Raw genomic sequence first — 23,926 nt, 5'->3', positions numbered from 1 at the left:
AAAAAAAAAAATCTTAAATACGTATTCACTAAATGCAGGAGACCTATTAATATTATATAATCATATAATTAAAGTCATGAACCATTTCTACTGAAAGGCAGTCAATGAAGATAGAGAAGATAAATCCAATTTTAAACAAATTCACATTGATCATGCAGTCTTCACATATTAACTTAGGTTGCTGAGTAGAATAAGCTCAATGATTATCTAAATGCAAATTAATTGTGAAAAACATCTTGAAATTAGGAAAAGCCTTTTTTTAATAGAATAATCTAAAACATATTTTGCATACTGTCTTAATCTTGTAGATGCTCCACGGATTCCAGATCTGCTTTTCCCCACAACACTATGTTCAGAAATGTTAAAAACAAACATCACTGTTTCCAATTTGTGATTTAAATCAAGCTGATCTTTCAAGTTTTAGTTCTTTTTCTGCTGCTGGGTCATTAATTGTTCCATATTAAGCGGACTTCCTAATTCATTAATACGAATCTGGATTCCATCCAACAAGATGAATATTAGAATAGCTCTAGAGAAAACACTTCCTTCCTCTGACAGAAGTTATTGATGGAAGCCATCAGCGTTAACATCTCAATGAACAGGTTGTAGCTGAGTACAGAGTAGATTATCCCAGCAGAGACAGGTCAGAGGTGAATGAAAACATTCTCAGTAAATCAGATCGATGTTGCAGATTGCCTACTGTGCATTTTCATGGTGCTTTGGCATATTCAAGACTTTAAAAATAAAATAAATCATCAAGCAATAAGATTCATTGTTGAATGATCATGTCTATCTGTAGCAGGATTTTGCGAAGAGTGTATTACAACAAATTAGTTATTTTTTTATTTTTGAGACTCCTTCAATCAACTGAGCTCATAATTATTACAACCTGTTTCTAAAGTATTTCAATATTCATAATTAGCTTCTGTTTACTGTGTCTAGAAGTAACACTGTTTTGGGCTTGTGGAACAAGTTGCTTCACTGGAGTAAATCACTACTGCTCCACCATAATAAATGGATTTACTACCCCAATAGATAAGCCAAGAAGAGCTGTTAACTTTGACCCTTTATATTTTATTGTGCCTTAAAATGAATTGCAAATTGTAGGAGCCCTGAAGCGTTTACAATTTACAGTTTTCAGTCTAATCATGGTACACTTTCTACCCTCAATGTTGAAGTCTAGTACTCAGCTAATGCACACCAATATATATTTTTCTATCAAAATTACTTAATATTGCTTTGGAAAAATCTACATACTAGCTAGGGATTTTTTTTCTTTTAATTTGGTTAATATAGGAATGCATTGCAGTCATTTATTTGCAATTAACACCAAAAAACCAAACCAAAACACGGTAGTTTGCCCTGTGACTCGTGATTCTCATGCTGTCCAGAAAACCTTTTTATTCAAATAAAGTATGTGCACACTTCAGCCTGAACAAGCGATAAAAGGCTAATAACACAGAGGTTTTGGCTGACTTAGCCCACCAGAGTACTAGGTATTACCGTGGAACTAGTTTCCCAGCATTTATAATTCCGTTTCACATTTCTCTTCCTGAATTTATAACACAACTTCCCCAATACAAATACTACAGGTGCTGAATAGCACATAATTGCCAGCAAAGTGTACCTATACTCTCTGAATGCAAGTAGATTCAGGCAATTATACCTATTTCCAAGCTAAAAAAACACAATAAAGAAAATAAAATACCAAAGATATCAAAATACTAAAAAATTAGATAAGATCATCATAGTACAATTCCTAATTAAAAATAGTCTTCTTTTATAGCTGGCATAGACAATTTAGAAAGATTGAGAAATACATGTAATCACTACCATTGGGATAGGTCAGGTTTGCAGGTTTTGTTTTTTGTTTTGTTTTGTTTTGTTTTTAATTTATTTACTTTTTTCAGTCACAAGTAACTTTGAATAGTTGATGTTCACATCTAGAATGCACAATAACCTCTGTTACCCGGTAAAACAGCAATGCTGGCCTTCATGCTGATCCTCTTGCCTGCTGACAGTCTGACCCTAAGAGGCTGTTAAGAGACTGAAATAGCAGCCTGCCTCCTCAAACTATCTCAAGTTTGTATAAACAGTTTTGCAACTATGTTTTTTAAAGAGAGATGAGGTATAGGGGGATGTTTGCAAGCAAAAAGGTTTGTTTAGGGTATGCAGAAGCTATGCCCCGTGGTAGTTTTTAGAAGACACAGTCAGGCTCTCCTGCAAACCAGCTGGGAAAAATTTCTTGGTGTTAATTCACAACAGCATTACTTAAACAGTTTGAGCAAAGAAGATAGTTGGCACCATGAAGCACAGAGGAATTGTTAGCAAAGGGAGGAGACAAGCAAAGGTAAACTTCAGAAGGAAAATATACAGCCAACAGGGAGAAAGAAGGATTTATTAATAATCATGTACTACCTGCAAAACTCCAGGTAACAACATAAATGACGTAAAAGAAATTGAAATATTTTCACTGTGGAGAAGTGAAAAATGAAACTAAGTAAAAAAGAATCAGCATAAATCCATGGGGTTTTTTTCTGAGATTAGTTTAATATAGAGTCTAAATGTTTAAATTTCAGGTGGAAAGAAAACAAAATTGCAGTACAGAATGCTCAATTAAAGTTTGTCAAGAACTTATAAAAGGAGAAAGGATTAACAGTAAACAAAGGATAAGAGCAACAAAGACCTAAAAGTATTTTTTATTAAAGTAGAAGTAAAACGTGACAAAAAAAAGAAAACAGAAACTTCTGATTCTGTATTTCTGGAAGGAATTTTGTATGTAATCATACCAATCGTTTGCTCAAAACTAAAGCCAGACTGTTAGGATTATATAAAGAAGAGATCATCATACTATAATGTGCAAGCTACCTTCACATTCTGCAAGGGCCAGATTTTGTTATTCTATTCTGAACAGAAACTGATGTGACTTAAGATCCCACTGATTTTAACAGATCCATTTGTGGCATACAATCCCTGCAAGTATGTAGAATACAAACCTAAATCGTCATCCTCTAAAAGTCTGGTGGTTGCTTCCCTCCTAGGTATGGGACAGTTGAGCCAAGGTTTCATGGAGCACTTCTACAAGCGGTAGAGAATTCACAAACTAATGGAAGAAGAGCAATAGCAGCACAAATCACATCTCTGCCCTATGAATCTTGTAACTTTCTTGGAACAGGAAAGGATCCAGCATAAGAATTTAAATAATCATGAAATGTTTAAGTCCAAAACACAAAGTTCTGACTATGACACATGGACAAGGCTGCTTCTCAAAGTTTTTTCTCATAATCTAGGCTTGTTCTGTCTGCTCAACCTAGCAAAACTACTTTCTTAGAAACGTTTTTAAAGATACTAATTACAGAAGAAATCTGGAGCCCACTTTGCCTGAAGAAGGCCAAAAAAAATTGGGATTAGTGCACAGTAACATGCAGACTTCTGGCAGAATTACATGATGGGTGTTGTTCACTATGGATACTGCGTTGCCAGGCAACTTTCTATATGAATAAAGTGTAAAAAGATATGGTAAAAGCATATCATAGAATTTGTGAGTATTTCATTATTACAAATGTAAACGTGGAGCGCACACAGTACAGACTAATAACGTAAGACTGACAACTTGATACTAAAACTCCAAATTGGGATGGTAATAGTTAATTTTACCCTTTTCAGATCTCCTGTGGAAAGGCCAGTTATCTTAGTTTTGCATGGCACATGAAGCAAGATTTAGCAATATGTATATTACATAGGAATATATGCTTTCCGGTTTAGATATTTTTAAACTAAGACTAAAAGGAAATAAAGGCATGTAAAAGAGAAAAGATACTTCCTATGAAGATGAACCACCTGCTGAGAAAGGTCTATTGAAAATGCTTCAAGTCACAGGCATGCAGTGATTATAACCAATATAAAATTCCAGACAACCAAGAGAGCTGCTTAACACAGTATTAAGTAATACAGCTGCCTGCCTGAAAATAGTGGAATGTATTTGCACATATGAAGACAAAAGAATTCTTTATGTAAGATCATTCTGCTGTTATTCACATGCACTACTATCAATTTCCTTATTCAATTATTTCATAAAATGAAAATCACATTTTTGTAAGTACCTCCCAAATCCTGAATTTTACTTACGTAGACTCTTACTGGTTTACTTTTAACAGAATAAAGAACAGCAGGCTACATAATACAGCTGAGTAGATAGTAAATGTGACTTTTCAGCACCATATAATCTTGCAAAGGCCATATTCTCAGGTGCTGGCATGTTCTGTCAGATTTAGTACATCTACTGAACAATACCAGATCTAAAATGTTATGTTCTGCATCTAATCTTTAATATGCTGTATTTGTCCTGTGTTAATTTTTCTGTGTAACTGAATCATTACAGTGAAAGAGAAACTGTTCTCCTTAAGTAAACTGCATATTTTTTAAAATGAAAAATGCATCCTTCAATGACATTGTGCTCTCTCTGGTGGTTCCTGTCAAATTATAATTCACAAACAAGACACATGGGCCAAAACTAGGCCTTCCTTGCAGAGGTAACTTCATGCTTCTACACATAATCAGAATCCAGGTACAAGAACTCAGAGTGCTATTAGTGGGAACTCTCATTAGCCTACTTAGAAGTCTTTTTACCACTGAGTTCAGTGAACAAATCTTTAATTTTACAGTAGTAGGGATTATGGGTACATTCCCATTAGTGTTTTGGCACAGGAATGGATTTTTTTTTTTTTTTTTTTTAAAGCAAGTCCTGCAGCTGTCCCTACTTATTGAGATATGGTTTGCATCATGTTTTTCAGACTGCACAACATGGATTCCTTTCCAATTAAGCTAAATGGGAAGTACGCTCCAGGAGTCCTCCTACTGCACTCCAGCCACTAATGGATGTTCAGTCCATTGTATCAGGCAAGACTGAATCCAAAATAAATCCCTGAAATAAATACTGTATGAACAGCTAGTTATTAGCACCAAGTATTTAGGTCTACTGATCAGTTTCTATTGTGCTAACATTGCTTTCTAAGGTATATGTAGCCATATGACTCCTTCGCTTAACTCTGGACTACCTCTTCAGAGCTTACATCTCAAAAATATTAAGAGAGCAGATTCTCTGTAGATTTCAAAGGAGGGCTTGAATAAGGCAGTTCTCAACTCACTGTTGCCTATTTTTCATAGTGCAAGATTATCAGCCTGTGCATCATACACAGTAGACACAAGCTATTACATATCAAGCTAGGATTTCTACAATACTTAGGTGAAATAAGATTAATTGAAAATGATTTGCTGTCACAGAAGAAACTACACTGTCTCTTCTTTCTGTCATAGGCTCAGATAGATGAACTGGTGCCCAGATGAATATTCTCCTTACAATGGGGTCATCTGCCAGGGGTTTTTAGGAGGGTTGCATTTTCCAGACTTACTATGACACAGCCCTGTATAAATTAGGAATTTCTTGTACTGACACCTAGCCTTTCATGTTTTGTTTCCCATAATATAAATAGTATTTAAAATGTAATTTAAGTTCAAATTTAATGAACACCAAGCTTTTGTAACAGAACAAGCACGTATAGGGAAAACCAGATTAGTATTGTTGCATACTAAGTAGATGACTAAAACAGAACCATCACATGGTCTAATGCAAATATTTATAAATACCGTATTTCATATCAGCTAGCCTTTACTATAAGTCTCATTGTAACAGCTTTCATAGTATTCCATTAATATTAGTGCAATAATAATAACAACAATAATATTTTTAGTGGTACTAATATTTAACTTGTGATAGCTACAAAGCCAACAAAAACAAAGAAAAGCATGCTGATCAAAATAACATACATATATCTACCTCTCAAAACACTGGTTTCAAACGCTAAGAGGGGGAATATAAAAGCTTCTACGCATGCTCTTTTTTTTATTCCTCAAAACAGTTGCACATACATATATATATTACTAAAAAACATCCTTTTAATAAACAATGACTATACAGTAACAAAGGTTATCAGCAAGCATCAAAGTTGGACACAGCATCTGAAACACAGGCTTTTACATTTTGAAATGAAGGAAATATTTAGCTGTAAGAAGGTGCCTCCAGTAGAGTGTCTGTGGCATTTCCAACAGAGAAGATAGCGACAACAGATTTACAGACTGTAACTTGATTTAGTTTACTATTTCTTTTCACACCTTTAAAAGAAAGTGAATTTACAGCAACCTGAATTAGCTATGACTGTAGTAGGAAAACATTGTTAATGTTTCTATCAGGAAGATTTCTTCATTTTTCCACTCTAAGAGCGTGATTCCCTTGTTTCATGGCCTATATATCACAAGCATATGACAGATGGCACTAACTGGCCTTGCATACTAAAGAGAAAGAACTGTGAAAAGATGCTGTTGGGAAACACACCAAATGTACCTTGTGCTGTTGATTTCCTAAAAAACATCTTCTGGAATTTGTTCCGAACACCAGAAAAACATAAAAATCCAGTTCATACAATACACTTTTGATAATCATACATCTATTTCTGCTGATTTTGGAATCTTGTCAAAACCACTGATTAAGTAAGTGAATCTAGTTATACCCAGTACTTTGCAGATAGAGTGTTCACTTCAGTTTATTAAGTTCTTAGAAGAATGACTGAATACCACATCTGCCTCAAGCAGGTTACACCGTTTCAGTGAAGCCTACAGAGATGTTAAACTGACAAAGTAGGCAACATAAACCATTCCCCTCTTACAGTTAAAGTATCATAAAGACATTTTTCAGGATAATTTAAACCACCATATTTAATTTCTTAGGATTCCTTTGAATCACAAGGAACTAAAATAACTACTCTACATCCACTGAAGGAATCCACATCCCAAACAACAGTTTATGACTTCTGTACAGGTATTTCTTCACTTGGGGGGCAGGGAGGGGTGCGAAGCATCTACCATCAGAGCAATGACAATGTTGGTAGTAAAGAACTCTGGGGTTATGAGGAATGAAGTTTCACAGAAGCAATTCAGAAAGCAATATAATCAGTAGTTAGTCCCAAATAAAAGGTCACTTATTGATAATTCCAAATGGTTTTTTATTACCATCCAATTTATTAAAGGTTCATGGATTTAGAATTTACTGTGGAAAGAGAGAAAAATCTACCTCATTCAGCTATGTGATTTTTAAAGATATGCTCTTCTCCATAAGGAATACCTGTCTTTATGGTATGTGTTCACCCAAATTTCAATACATTTAATCTATTTTAGTTTTCAAGAGTTTAGAGCATCTGTTTTAGCTGCATCGCCCTGAAGAAATTCAAGTCAGGCTGCAATCCAGTACTTTGAGACAAAATCCTTTTAAAAAAAACATTGCTACTTTTTAGACACTATTGTTTTTAGCACTGTATTACAGGCCATATTTGGTTTTGTTTTTTTTCCCCTCAAAACAAGCAAGCAAAAGAGCATTCTTTACTGTAAACCTTTGCTATAAAATCACTATCTCTACCCCACCCAGCATCTCTCCAAGATGTCTCCAATACCTCAGAATTATTGACCATGACCATTCCATATTTCAACTTGGAAAAAAAAATAATAAATTTGAGAAAATTGATTTAACTGCCTATCATTTAAGGAATTTTAAAACCAGCTGCAAAGTTTACTCTTCATTTTTAAAATTAGAAATATTTACTACTTATTAGTATTTCCAAAGTAGATATGAACTGCAGCTGGTATATATTGTTTGAGTCCAGAGAGCTGGAATCAGGAACCATGTCCACTCTGCAGGCCAGCACCCAGATCACTACTTCTGTTCCATGGGGCTGTTGCTCTTGGTTGAACCCTCAAGGGCAGAGCCCTCCAAGGTGACTTTGAGGCCTATTACAGGTTCTTAATTGATTCATCTCTCCCCAAGCATCAGGGCACCAAATGGGATGAGGGCTACCCATGGGGCAGACAGGGCCCATCCCAGCACCCTAGTCAGGGAGCAGCCGGGGGTAGGGCAGTTCCAGCCCTGTGGCTGGGTGAGTCTGTGATGAGGGACTGAGAGCCCCAAGCTGGGCTGAAGTGGGGTCCTGGACCATGGGCAGGTTGAGGGGAGGCTCCAGGTGATGCCAGGCAGGGACAGACAGGGCCGTTGATGCCCTCAGGGACATTGATATGGACATTTCTGAATGGCTCTGTTGGATTTAGGTACTTTAGCTTTTATTTTAGGCACTTAAAGAGTGTTTCAGATCTTGTTTATGCCTTCCTTTCTCTACAGGGGTCTGCTGCTTCTTTTAAATTGCAATGAGCAGCTGTATTGACAAAGATAAAAGATACAGGATGGCTTGTGAGTTGTGTTATTTGAGTTCAGACAAATACAGTTGTGGGCACAGTTAAAAAAGCCATTATCTCTTACCACCCACATAAGTAGCTCTCAGATAGGGATTGATTTTTATTCTGAATAATGTTTGAAATCCGCTGTGCTAATAAAAATACAGACAGAAACCACAAGCATGATTAAACAGAATCTAACCCACTTCACTCCACTGCAGCATCTGCCTAGAACATTTATCACAGAAGGATGGACTCCAGGTCAGCCTGAGACACTTCGCAGCACTAGAAGCATTAAGAGCCAAAACGTCTTAAATAATAACCTTAAAAAAGTATAATTTAGTAGGGCACACTGATAGATTTTTTTTTATTATTTCTTATTATTTCTAATCAGAACAATAAACAGACAGGTTTTATTTCCATTTCAATATGTGTAGTTTTAAGAATATAGGCACTGCATTGTCTGTTTCTACTTACATATTTTTTCTTTCTGCTTTTTGGCCTTTCAAAGCAATATAATTACCACAGGGCTTTTGTACCAGCAACTGTTTATCAAGACTTATGACAAAATACCAAGCATTTCTTCTCCCTACAAAATTAACTTAAGCAGATAGAAAATTAACGTGTGCAAAATTCTTTGAGAATCACACAGTTTATCCACTCAAAAGCAATGGCTCATCTGCTTTTAGTCAAAATATTTGCTCCTCCTCCCTTTAAGACATAACTTTAGAGATATCTTTCACAACTGAATAAACTGAAATTTTGATTCCAGTAGGTGTGCCAAGGAAAGAATAAGATTTAGTGTATCTTTAAGTAAACAAAAAAACAAACAAATCAAAAAGCTATTAGCTAAGTCAAACAATTAAATGCCAAGAAAAAAAAATCACCTTTACAGTTCCTTAATCATTTCCAGTGAATTATATGCATTTGAACTATGTCTCCTGACTGATATTTTCACTTAAGCATTTGACAGAGGGAAGCTGGAAAACTTGCTCTGAAGAGAAAGCATCGATTTGTGGCTGTTCTGCACTAATGGCTTCCTAGGGACTAATAAAATAAGTTAGAGACTAATAAAATGACTGATATTTCATTCAGGATAACAATGAACCTTAGCCGCCAAGTCAAGTCAGACCCATTATTCTAAATGACAAGGCAAAAAGGCAAAGCAGAAGTCACATACTTCCCATCAACCCAATATATTATTACACAAGAACATCTAAATTCCTTGGACCTAAGAAGAAATTTGCATATGGCATAGCAGTGACATACTGATTTGTTATACTCTCCCTTCTGGCTACTAATTCCACAAACAATACAGCTAACATTCACAGAGAAGCTTTGAAAAGGTTGTTGGTAACATAGCACTATGCAAGTGAAGAGCTTTAAGGTTCTGTTTCTAGCTATCATGAAAACAGGGGTATCAAGTCAGATGAAATACATATCTCATCCATTTTTCTATCTCAAACAATGAACATAAAAGTAAGAGCAGGCAAGTCGACAGGATAACCCCCAATGCTATTCTAGCCTCTGGGACTTCCTGAGGTGGATAAGTCTGTATGGCACAAGAAATCATCAATGGATTTGTTTTCCAAGATTATTCAGTCTTCCCTTGAACCCATCCTTGGCTGATTTTGGCATCCACAATATGCAACTAGCTTCACAGGTATGCTATGCAACAACTGAAGAACCATCACCTGTTTCTTATGAACCTGGTGTCTACTAGTTTCCTCTGATACCTCAAACTTCTTGTACTGGAAGAAGGCGGCAATCCTAACCTTGAGCATCTTATTCATAACATTGTGAATTTACAGATCTCTAGCCCAACAGCTCTTAATCACACTTTCTAGATTGAAGAATCCTACTATACTCAATTTTTAACCATATAGCCTCTGTTCTATAACTCATCTTTTTTTGCCTTCTTTGGGACACCAATATTGTAGACAGTATTAATTATATGGATGAAAGGTGGATTTAAACAATGTCATAAGTATGTTCCCTGTTTCTCTATGATTTTCCCAGTAGTTCCTGGTACTTGGTTTGCTTTTTGGCAACTGCTAAGGCCTGAGCTGCCATTGTTATGGAACTATCCATCATGAGGTCAATGTTTTGATGGATGATCAAATCACTTCACTTCTCAAAAAAATATTCATGGAAGAAAAGGTGTACAAATTTGAGGATAGGATACTCCAGCTTTAGTTATGACCATTAGCAGCCAGATAGAATTTGGATTTCAAATACCTAAGAAAATCATGTTTTAAAGAGACAATTTTAAAGAGCTTAGAAAATATGTCATTTAATTTCAGGTTACAGTAAACTACTTTGCTATATGTAATTAATTTACCAAAGGGGAGGAGATGCTCAACAAAACAAAGGCCTTCCAGAATAGGTTTTCAGGAGTATCAAAGCATGAAACCTTCAAAACAGATGAATTATAGGAAAACCAGATGTAACAGAGTTTTGACATTTTGAGTCTCAGGGTTCTGCACAGCTCCTCAGTTACTTCTTTATTGTGTTTATTCCCAGAACTAATCTCTTACTTGTTACACAATCCTGCTTATCTATTTAGAGTATAAAGATTTTTATTTTTACATTTTTACACTTTTCAGCAAAGACATTATCAGAGGATAAAAGGATAAAAGCAAGCATGCATGGAACAGATTCATCAATATTATATGAAGTAATGTTTAGTAATAAATTACTATGGGATATTAAATAATGTTGCAAATTGATTGTAAATAGTAAAAATACCAACTCTGTCAAATCTGCTGAGCTTATCCAATTCTTTCTATGGTTTTCATTAGAAGACATTTTTTTGAGTCAAATTTATATACCCTGTGGAATTTTTCAGCAGTTTTAAAAGGAAACAATTAAAAGAAACTAGTAACTTACATGGTAAAGACATCAATGACATCTCCTGCAGCTCTTGTCATCTCAAAGTAAGTTTGCAGAATGTTGACGGTTCCTGAAAGTGCTTCATGTCCACAACCACAGAACAGCGCGACTCCAGCATAAAGCAGGATAGTAGCAATCAAAGATGCATAGGGAATACCTCCCAGGCATTTGATGCAACACTCGAAGCACCCTACAAGAAAATAAAGTTGTGTATTAATATATTATATCAAGAAAGGAAAAAGAAAGCTTTTACTTTTGAAAATTGAAGACTGCAGGCCAAAGAGAGATTAGGTCAAGTATAACAACCTATAATGTCAGAAAATTTGTGAAAGGACATAGGTTAATTCAACTTCTGAGTTTTCTCAGTTGCTACTTGACCTATTAAATGTAGACATGCCATCTGATTAACATGAAAAGTTAAAGAATTAATTCCTTGTACAGCTTTTTATTCAGAGCAGGTTACAATGTCAATCCTAGGTTATACCTATACTCACAATTCCTGTTGTTCACCTATCAGATTACTGAAGAAGATCCTCAATAACAGGAAAACCACAGAAAGAGGATATCCAGTTCAATTCCTTCCATCATGATAGGTTTATTCCATTTTTTCATCTGTACAGTGCTGCCAAGAGAACTCTTCCTGCCCACATCACCAATTCTTTGTACATCACTCAAACACCTCACAAGAATAAATGGAGATATGCAATAAAAAGGCACAGCATTAGAAACAATTATAGAAGTTGAATTTTCTCTCAATATATTTTACCCTGTGCAATGTTTCTTAAGTGAGAGCAGTCTTGAGTTACACAAGGCCAACCTTTTTGTCCAGTCAGCAGAGTGTCTAAACAGACGCCTAGTTCCACAGCAAATCCTTTCCCCAGAAAGGGTGTTCAAGTTTCTGGCACTACCTTGCCTAGTTTGTCAAGTAGTTTCACGAATGCAGCATCTCTGACTCTCCCAAATCTCACCACTCCCATAAGGACTTTTACACCCTGTAGCGCCCTTCCTATTGCCTTCTGGAAAGGCAGAGAAGACACGGACCACTGACTGAGGGAAGGCAAACACATGCATTGATTCAGTAGCCAGAAGTTTTATTTTCTCCTAAGCATTACCAGTTTATGCCAGAAAGGATTTGGATAGAAACCAAGCTGAGGCCTATAAGTTTTAAATGCTTATACAGACAATAGCCAATTAAAAATTACTTATAAGATTGTGAATAGGTGCAAGTCAAATATTTTAATGTGCTCTAAAAGCTTTAGGCTATGCTATATCATAGGAATACTAGAGATATATTAAAAGAAAAAAAAAGGCACAAAAAAGCCATTCTTTAAAGAAAGTTTGTCCACTTTTCTCAAAGTACGTGTAGCCTCTACACGTAATTTAGTATTTTGTCTTTTATGTTAGTAATCTCTCATTTCCTTTAGGCTGGATAATCAAAGTAGTAATTTCCTCTGTCCAATCATCCATTTTCTGCTTTTAATGAACAAATATCTATCTGTCATATATATATGTGGAGCACCTATTTATATACAAGATTCTCTGAAGAGAACAGTTTAAGCCATTTTCAAATATATACGCATTTTAGTTAAATAGAAACCTCTGCTGATATTTTGTAAATATAATTACCATAAAAGGCAGTACTTAAACTGGTGGATAATTCCTGTAATAAAAGTATAAATGAATATACTAAACATGTACAAGACAAACAGATTTCAAAAATTAGGGTAATTCTCAACTATGTATGCTAGTTGTACAAAAATAGAAAGAAAGATAGAAAGAGACAACTTCTGTTTAAGGACAAATTACTATAGCACAGCCAACTGTAAAATAACAAATGTAAAATGTACAAATTAATATACTTAAACTGTTGCCACAGTCTTACTAAGTAACCTGTTGTACAAGTCACCCATGTCCAGCAGCCATCACACACCTGTATGGGTGTAACAACTTCCACCCTTCCAATACTTTGGTAAGAGTTGGTTTTTTTTCCCTCTTTGAGTCCCTATGACACTCGTTGAAGAATACATCCTTGCAATTCATGTCATCCTACTGTACTGTCAGTAAGTAGCTTTCCTATTCAGCAGCACAGGGCTTTGAATGTCCAGTGATCACTTTGTGTTTTTCTTCAGTGATTGTTAGACTGTGGGGATTTATTTCCAGGAAGTCTGTGGGCGATCTTAGGAACAGACTAGGAAAATATATAAATGTTTTTGGAGTAATTAATTCTGCATGTGGATAAACATAGGAAATCTCTTACAATTCCTTCAGTCCTGTTTTCTAAGATTGCCCTTAACAATAACCGTAGTTAATTCCTCAGTATTTAAAGGCTTACACAAATACCAGAAAAGGATCCTTCAATGGATAATCTACTGTCTAAAAGGCATAAAAATAAGAAATATGTCTTGAAAGTATATACAGTGAACAAGGACTGCCGGGAAATACATAGTTGCATGATATCAGAGGTTATCACAAAATGCCCACTCTCATTTTCAGCACAGAGTAACAGCAGAAAATGCCTCAGAAAACTAGTAACACTGTACACCTGTCAGCATTCTAGGAAAAAGTAAAAAAGAGAGGGAGAGAAAACAGCAGAGTGATAATGGGAGTGATATATGAGGGTCTGTAAAGTCAAAGATGAAAAAATAAGGTAGACCTAACCAAATATTTACAGGGATGTAAGGACTGTAGAGAGTGTTTCTTAATATTCCAATAGTTTGGGGCAGGAAGATAGAAGGGAGATTTTGTAAAGATTTCTTTTTCATCTTCTGAGACAGACGAAGTAGAAGAGAGAAAGTTAAAGAAATTACAACACAGGAACAAAAATAGCCAATAGTCTGAACTAGAATAAATTTCATTAAGTTCAGACTCACATAAGATTGCTGTATTTAATAGTGTGAGCATTGTTTTCTGGAAACAGCTGGCTATGCACTACCTCCTGAAGCTGCTGCATCTCACCCACTAGGTCCAGTGAGAGTCGAGCACGCAGTTAGACACCACAAACTACATCAAAATCCAGGGTCAGTAATATTACTTTAGCTTTATTGCACCCTCAGTAAGTTTGCAGATGACACCAAGTTGGGTGGGAGTGTTGATCTGCTCGAGGGTAGGGAGGCTCTGCAGAGAGACCTGGACAGGCTGGAGCGATGGGCTAAGGCCAACTGTAGGAATTTCAATAAGGCCAAATGCCGGGTGCTTCACTTGGGCCACAACAACCCCCAGCAGCGCTACAGGCTTGGGGAGGAGTGGCTGGAGAGCTGCCAGTCAGAGAGGGACCTGGGGGTGTTGGTTGACAGCCGGCTGAACATGAGCCAGCAGTGTGCCCAGGTGGCCAAGAGGGCCAATGGCATCCTGGCTTGTATCAGAAATAGCGTGGCCAGCAGGGACAGGGAAGGGATCTTACCCCTGTACTCGGCACTGGTGAGACCGCACCTCGACTCCTGTGTTCAGTTTTGGGCCCCTCACTACAAAAAGGACATTGAATTACTCGAGTGTGTCCAAAGAAGGGCAACGAAGCTGGTGAAGGGTGTGGAGCACATGTCGTACGAGGAGCGGCTGAGGGGAACTGGGGTTGTTTAGTCTGGAGAAGAGGAGGCTGCGGGGAGACCTCATGGCCCTCTACAACTGCCTGAAAGGAGGTTGCAGAGAGCTGGGGATGAGTCTCTTTAACCAAGTAATAAGCAATAGGACAAGAGGTAATGGCCTCAAGTTGCTCCAAGGAAGGTTTAGACTGGATATTAGGAAGCATTTCTTTACAGAACGGGTTGTTAGACGTTGGAATGGGCTGCCCAGGGAGGTGGTGGAGTCCCCATCCCTGGAGGTGTTTAAGAGTAGGGTCAACATAGCGCTGAGGGATATGGTGTAGTTGGGAACTGTCAGTGTTAGGTTAATGGTTGGACTAGATGATCTTCAAGGTCTTTTCCAACCTTGATGATTCTGTGATTCTGCGAAACAGTGTAATACAGTAAAATAGCATAACAGAGTAAAAACAGTATAATACAATAAAGTGATCACAAATATAATAAGGTGCAATCCAATGAAAAATTTCATCAGAAACAAAGCCTTTTTCTCTTGCTACAAAATTTGGAAAATAAGTGAAACAGATTTATAATTTGTGAAGAAAAAGTGCTTCTGTTCCCCTCTCACGTTAAAACTGTTCATGCTTATAAGCCTTTGAGGGAAGCTTTTAAAAGTAGTATATTTTACCAATTCAAGACTTCTTCCCTCATAGAAAAATTATTGGAAAATAACTCCTCCAACAACAGAAATTTTCAAATAATCAGGTATTCTCAAGGCCTTGCTCATTTATTCAGCTCTTCCACAGACCTACTACCTTTCCCACTACTTATTTAGTGAATAACGCTTGAGTTTTCAGTGTTGTGAAATCACCTCAAAACTAAAGAACATCAGTGAATCAGGACTAAGGTTTTAAAATGGGTATCACACATCATTCATACACTACTGAAGATAACGTGCTGTCGGCAACATTTGCTCCGATTCTTTTCTTTCAGGTGTTCAGAATGTGAAAATAGCTATTTAATAACAGAACAATAGAAATGCTATTTTAACTTGCACAATGATATTGAACCACCAGTACAGAATGTGACTCAGCTGTGCAATGTATGTATACGTCTGTGTGAGACAGGCAGTCATTCACAACCCTGAACACCATCTTCACAAGGCAGCTAAAACATACAGCCACAGAAATAATTACTAAGAAAAATATAAAAGACCCTGTGCTGCTCTGATGTTTGTTTTAATCTGCAAATACAGGTTTCAGTATTTTTCAAACAGTTCACTCTGCACAATAACCTTGTGCAATATAATTCAACGTGTACTGTTCTTATTTTGCTTATGTTTACCAATATTTTCCCTCAGGTAAAAATCTAGATCTGCTGGGAGCATGTATTTTTACACAGATCATAGGACGTAATCCAAAACATTATGCATCTTTGTAGCTTTCAACATGAAGAACTGTACTGTTTTTTTACTTTATTATAAATCATTCCACAGAGAAAATGTAATAATGAAATACATAGAAGATGACAAGACAAGGAATTTTATTTTACATGGATAAAATAAAACTCCAGATACTGGCTATATTCAGCTATCAAAATAATTCACATTAACATTGCATTACATACGTCCACTTTCCAGTCACCAAAGACCTCATAGACAACTACCTCTGCTCATCTTAGTACAATTATTACTGACTATATCAGAAATACTCTTGATATAGGTATATACACTTATGTTTTAAAAGGATTGTGAAGCGTTCCCTATACAGGCAAATCTGTGCACACTTTGTCTAGTTTCTGCTGCTTTTTGGATACAAGTTTTCTAACACACCTCCAAGCACACCAGCCAAACATAAGTTGACTTTGTTTATTCAGACTCTTCTCTATATTAAGAAGGCAAAAGATTTAGATATTGAGCAGAAGCAGAAATTGTCCTTGTGATTTACATGATAATTATGTACACAAATTGCACCGCCACAATCATTTCTTTGTTTATGTGTTAAGTGATACGTGAACGCCTCAGTGCAGATCGAGACATATAACTGAGAAATAAAAGACACAATCCAATTCTGGGCAGTGCATTTAAAAAAAAAACAAAACAAAACAAAAAAAAACCAGAAAGATATTCAGGACCTACACCTCTTGCACATAAGTGTGTGAAAGTGAAGTTTAAACCAATGATATTAGAAATAGTTTCAGAATGCAGTTATGCTATTGTCTTTTATATGAACTGTTAAGAAAACTCATCCACCCCAGATTTCTATGGAAAAATTAACATGGAGAAAATAAATATTTTTAAAAACATATAAAAAATAAACAGAGAATACAGAAGGATTTCCCGGGTTTGCTTTTTTCCTCCTTTACAATGCATTTTCAGCTAGAACATCGAGGATGATTAATCACAGATTACGTCCCCAATGGGAACGAGCACCTCCAAAGATCATATAACATTTTAATGGCATTTTTTCTTAACTTACTTTTCTTAAAGATTTTTCTATCTAATATTAGGACACAGGACAGCAGAGCCCAAGTAAAATGCAAGAGAACTACATAAACTTGAAATGGAAAACAAAATAAGAAAATCTTCTGTGCCTTCCATGCCTGGCTAGGCATGCATTTTTTCATATCTAAATTTGTACCACTTGTCACACAGCTTTCATGGCCAATCAACTCAAATACAGTTTTATTAAGCCTGCCTCAACCTCATGAAGTCAAGGTACTGTTATGCAATATTTTAACTGATAAATACATCCATCAAAACACATAGTACTGAACAAAAAGCAACTCATTTTCTTAGATCTAGTAACAAAAAAGCCCCAAATTCCTCAACATGTGGCATGACTTCCTGATCTGGAACTGTTCTCCAAGGCATCACAGCAGAGCAACAGGCAGAAGCAATCCAGCTCCCTCAATATAGTCCCAAGTACAGAAGACAGACAAGACGTTTGAGATGTAGTTCAACAAAGCTGCAAATAAGGGGAAGCAACACTTGGGAATTAATCAGTAAAAATCATCCTTGTACTGTGATCTGGAAAACCTGTTCAAGAAGTGCTGCATACACATTCCACATGATTGCCCTCTGTGTTCCAGGGTCATTTGTGGGATACACTCTGCTCCCTCTCTCTACCATTATACAAGATCTACTGGAAATTAGAAGAAAATTTTATCACCTTGCTATATCGAACACTAACACCTACAGTATCTTTCTTGTTCAGATGACAACTTCTGCTTTAAATTAGCTTTCTATGAGAATGTTTCTATTACAGAATTATCTATCAAGCAACGAAAATTACTTTTACCACAAAATTAATTCTGAGATCCTGGTTGTTAAGACTACAGTGGACAAATAAATAAATAACACAGTATTTTGGTTAAACTGTTATAAGCAACATGATATGTAGAAGAGCAAGAATAATGCCCACAGAAAATCTCAAGAGGTTTTTCAGGAAAACTGCCGACTAATTGCAAGAAAATACAAAATAAATATCCAGGTATACTCTCACATATTAAATGCTGTAACATTACTGGATCTACTTTGGCTTGTTATCTTAGTGTGACTGGATGTTAGCTAACCAGAAATCAGCCAATACTGAAAATCAAAATGTTATTCTTTAGGCCTTTACAGTCATTTTGTGGTCAATTGCATCAGTTACTGCACTCAACACGGGACCAAATCTGAGAGGAATTGTAAAAAGTCTTTTGCTTATTTAGATGCAGAATTTCTTAAACTAAATTGAAATACCTTTGTCTTCAGGTTATACACAGCACTTTCAGCATCATAAAAAGTTATAAAATCGTTAAAACATGTTTCGAAAGAAAAATGAAAAGAAAAATGACATTAGTATAATAAAGTGGTCTGAAAATGGAGCCTTAAGAGACTGCACAAATTGAATGTGTATTTTAGAAGTACTTCAGTGACAAAAGATGCATAATTGCCACCTTTAAGAGCTGATGTTTTCTTACATAGCTAAATGCTGAAATTGTTGAAATTGAAGCAGTAAAGGTGAAATATTTGGTCCTCCAGCATAATTTGAATTTCAGAAAATATTTGGAAACTTGTCTGCAGTCATTAGAGCAAAAGGAATAGAGTGGTCAAAAGGTAACCAACCTGGCTTAGTTAAGCTCAGTTCTACCTCGCATTTTTGTCTTACTATGCTCACAGAAATAAAATTGAAATAATCAACTGCTTATTTACTCTAGCCTATATCAATATCAGATTGTTCTGCACTTGTACTAGTAAAGTACAGAGTTACAGATACATTGTTGTAAAAAATCTTTTTCTAAACTAATTTAAGTCAATTCTTTGAGAAAATCTAGTTAGAAATTTTAGAATTATAGTACCAACTTAGGTCAGTAGTCCAACATGAATTCAATTGTCTCATGGAATGCTAGGGGTTTTTTGTTTGCAAAACCTCCTTGTAGCAGCACCAATATTTGTTAAAATAGAAAACTGCACAGTAAAGCATTATTTTCAATAGGAAAACTACTATGACCTTTGAACACCTGCTTTACAAATTCATTTATGAATACCTCTTTTATTCTTAGTGCATATACAAATTGTGAAGTTCTTTCTGTTTGTGGTTATTCTCATTCAGAGTATAGGGATCTGTACATTATATTGCATTGTAATAAAATATAGCACATAACACAAAATGCCTCCCTCCCTTACTCATATTGATACTCTCTTGTTCTGAGTAATGGATAACAACAATAATTAAACCTGAACAAGGGCAACAGAATTTGTAATTTTTATACACTGCTGAAAATTAGCTATAATTTAACCCAGAACTGTCCCTTGTTTTTATTAAGCACTCAAAACTCCAGTTCAAATTGTACTGTTTAAAAAACTGCATTCACTAGAGAAAAAAATCTAATTCAGCAAGATCACTAATAATCCATCATGGTACTTTGTATATCAGAAATATAATTTAGATTTGCATTTTCATCATATGCATTGAACACATTTCTTCAGTTATATTCAAGGTAGTTAAATCTCAAATGGATTGCTTAAATGGATTCCAAATAATTCAGTTTTAACACACAGTGGAAGTAATATGAAATATACTATTTAGTCAAAGAGAAGAAATATTATTTCAAGAAGACTGCAACAGAATAACATTGAGCTATTCAAAAAACAAAGCAAATCCACCTGGCAGAGAGATCTATAATTTCTGTGCTGCCATCACCTGGTATAATAAACTTTCAAGGCCAAATTAAAGATGTATTTTATATGCGAGGTAAATTATATTAAAAATCAGTTTTCAACTAAGTTTAAAGACATATCTAACATAAATAAACGTGGTTTTCATTCTCATCAAAGCACCTAGCATGGCAACTTAAACAGCAAGCGAGAAGAGGTCCTCTCTTTCTCCTAGTTTAGGAGTCACATCTATGTCCTTACTTATCCCACAGATAACAAACATGCTTCTGTTTTGTTCCATCCTTCTTAACCGCACTGAAATCTGGAGGTAAAAAAAGGGCTATCTACAGCCTCTTTTCCTGGGTACCTGAAACACAGCTGGATACGGATAAATGTACATATATATATATATACACACACACACACACTTCTGTTATAATGTCCAGCATGCAACAGAATGAAATTAAAGATTTGTCTGTTGAATATATCTAAGAAAGTAAAGCTGAATTAAGCAGCGTATACAAGAATTTCATCCTGTCTTTCATTGGTCATACTTCAGCAATACTCAATGGTGGGAGTACAAAAATTCATGGTCTGTCATACTGGACTGTACTGTTTTATCAATGATCAAATAGCTTGTTGACTTCCTCTGTTGCACTAAAGTATTCTGACAAAGTATTTGTTGAACTTAGATAACTTTCTAATGAATGATGAGAATTGCCAGATATCATACATTACAAAAGAGCACTGTGAAGCAATCCACCTGATTGATACCTTTTGGCAGAACACAGATCTAAGCTATTGCGACAGCAGAAAATCAGTTCCCTGGCAGTAAAGTCTCATCATAAGTCATGATCAAAGGTCTAAATTTCACTTACCGAAGGTACATTCCAACCTTTGACCGAGGCTGCACAACATCCCAAAAAGCTACTCTCATCTCTTTCCTACTCCATAACTTTCAACAACATATAGAAGGTATCTTGGATGGACTGGAACTTATTTTTTAAAGCAAAATGCTTCATTCTCTGCCAGTCAGACAGGAAACTAGCCTTTCTTTTCATCACCTTAGTTTTTTGCTTCCTCTTCTTTGATGGACAGGTAAATTATCATCCTGCATGCTTCCTTTAAGATATTGGTGTCACCTTTCCCAGCCCTGTCAATTGTAATCTAACAAAGGACTAATTTAAGCAAAAACTCATGGCTGCACATCTCACAGCTTGTCAAAGGAATTGGCTCAGTTACTATTTAGGTACCTACACAAGGCTCCACTTAGTAAGGTATTGAGCATGTGATTGACTGCAAACATGTGGCTTGTCTCATCAACTTAAAATCAAATTAACACTGTAACTTCAATAAAACATATAGAATATGAGATAGATAACCAGAACACCACAATTATTTCCAAATAGTATAGCCTCACCCTATACCTGAATTCATTGTTTTATTGGGTAAACATCTATGAAAACATTTAACTTTCACTAATACAACTGAGAGGAAGCGGTAGAAGGTTAGGGAATATTTTTTTTTTTTTTTTTTTTTTTTTTTACTACTTGATATGTCACGTCCCTTACAAAACACTTCCCACCTCCTTGCCCTTTTGTCACTGACAGCCACCATCTTTGCTGTTGTTCCTTAAGCCTGTTTATATTGTTTGACACTTGTATTGTAGAAGTAGCTGCAAAACCTAGTAAGAATCAGACCCTAGCTGGATGTGCTATATAAGGAACAACTATAAAAGTGGACACAATCTGGCGTGGACTTTTCTTACCAAAGTTTAGACACCAGTACACATGACACCTTCATTGGTTCACATTCATATAAAAAACTTTACATGTGTGACATTTATAAATGCCCATGCTGTTTTTGTTTATCCATGTCCAAGTGGGTAATGCTTCTGTTGAGAGGAACTGATTATTAAGTGAAAACATTGGGAGACCTGTACATGCTTGAGAAGATTCTCTCTTTTTACAGGTACTGTTATAGATTGCAATGTAAACTAATGCAACTTTTCCAGACAAAGTACTAATTAAAATATTTTATCTATATACATGCAAAAACTTACACATTCAGACCTTTGAAAGAAACTACAAACACAAATGAATACTCATATTTGTGGGACACTAACGATCATGACAACATACAGAAAACTGTGTTGTGATTAGCTGTTATAGACTCTTCAGGACATTAGGTTTATTGCTGTTTAACGAGACAAATCTTAATCTAGTAATTAATAAGTATTAAAGTTACTGACACAGAGCAGTTGCTGCCTGAAATACAAATCAGTCAGGCATAACACAGTCAATCTTTTTAATCTTATAAAAAAATGCTGGCTGATTTAAAACAGACAACATTTGTTAGCTTCAAAATCACTCTAAAGCTAAAGGGACATCAATGAAACAAACTAGCTGCACAAATGTGATACAAATAAAGAAGAATATGGTCAGTTAATTCAAACAGTTTTCCCATTACATGTACTTTATATGTTATGTATCTATAACTTGTACATTAAATAAACAATTCATTATTGTTAAGAAATAGGTTATAAACATGTTACATGTATCGATAATGCATATATGATGATTGAAACTATTATAGCTGTTTATACTTCTGTTTTTGATCTGCTGGAAAAAATAAGTTTGTAAGAACACTAATTCTATGCAACATTTAGTACTCACTATAAAGCAAATGACAATGCCATGGATCATAAAGCTAGAAGATAAGTATCCTTTTCATCTCTCTTACCTAGAGTTCATAGAATCAATCTTCTCCTCAGCCTTGAACAGAGCAATTTCTCCCAAATGGTAAACCACCATGAAGCATACTACTGAAACATAATTCTGGAGTAATTTTTTCTCATTCACAAATAGACTGAGTAGTCACACTGGGCTTTAAGCCACATCTTTTTTCTTTTTTTAGTGCTTTATCCAAATCCTGCAAACTCAGAGAACATTCCTCCATGAATTTTCTGTGCACTTATCTGTTTAATTGGAATGTTCTACAAACCTCTTACATATTTAAAAGGTATTTACAGTTTTAAATACCCTCATTTTAGAGGAGCATCCTTTATCCAGGTGGTGGAACAGTGGAACAAACAGGTTATTTGACAAGTGATTTTTCAGTTTGGTACTCAGAATAACATTAATACAATTTCTCAGAATACTTATGTTTATATAGGTCTTTATATAATCAATCCCAATTTTACTGTTGTCATTTCCAATTGTGTGTACTTAACACTCAGAAGTAACGAAAATACAATTAGAGGTAAAATGTGAATACTTTGATCTCAGGAAATTTTCCAGCAGCTGTGCAGGACATAGTGGCAAGAAGCATATTAATAAACCACCAAATATTCAGCTGCCTTAAATTATCTCTTTTGCCTTACAAATCCTTCCTCTCCTGAAGCAGATAGAGTGTGTAGGTTGTACAGCTGTTAGCTGATAGCAGTGGAATTCTAGAACTCAAAAATCCTGGGCTCTTCAATATGGTAGCGATTAAAGCTTTCTTTTACTTGGCATTACATAGCCCTTGGTCTTTATCCTGCATCATACGCAACTTCTGATCCTGTGTCCTCGTGTTTTACATCACTTTTATCTCAAAAGCCTCTCTTTGACTTCATCCGCTCCCTTCACCCTCAGACTGTCTTCATCCGGGGTACTCTTATTTCCTTCAACACCTATTTGCCTGAGAAACAATCAAAGCAGATAATCTTGCTCGTTCTCTTCAAAGCCAGGAGAGAGCAAGCTCATCTGCTCTGGGGGATGAGTAATGGGAACACCACATCACCTCCTTCCTCTCTCCCCATTCTTATCCAGCTATTTAATTCCACCACCCCTCTCCAAGTCACTGAGATACTCCTTAATGAAACAGACATGCACAGGTCTATTTATTACCCAAGACAATAGAATACCTTCAACTAAAGTAGAAAAACAAAACAAAACAAAACAAAACAAACAATTATAGAAAGCTTCGGTCTGAAATTCTGAATATTCTGAATATTTCCATCTGGAAATAAAACTACAATCTTTTAAAGGAAGCATTAGATAACTTTATATATGACTGTCACTTCAACACCTCAGCAAGAAAAATAAATGAAGAAATAGATGAT

The 23,926-nt window shown here is 35.7% G+C and overlaps 1 protein-coding gene across 1 annotated transcript in view; it reads right to left on the bottom strand.

Moving 5' to 3' along the window:
- Nucleotides 1-23,926, bottom strand: part of GPM6A (glycoprotein M6A) — a 126,714-nt gene that overhangs the window by 30,746 nt on the left and 72,042 nt on the right. Inside the window, exon 2 of the mRNA XM_074822790.1 lies at nt 11,164-11,356. Coding sequence (XP_074678891.1) covers nt 11,164-11,356 — 193 coding nt within the window. The remainder of the gene's footprint in view (nt 1-11,163; nt 11,357-23,926) is intronic.

Source organism: Strix aluco, chromosome 4 (assembly GCF_031877795.1).
Source record: "Strix aluco isolate bStrAlu1 chromosome 4, bStrAlu1.hap1, whole genome shotgun sequence".
Classification (NCBI taxonomy): domain Eukaryota; kingdom Metazoa; phylum Chordata; class Aves; order Strigiformes; family Strigidae; genus Strix; species Strix aluco.
This window is presented reverse-complemented; position numbering and strand designations above follow the sequence as displayed.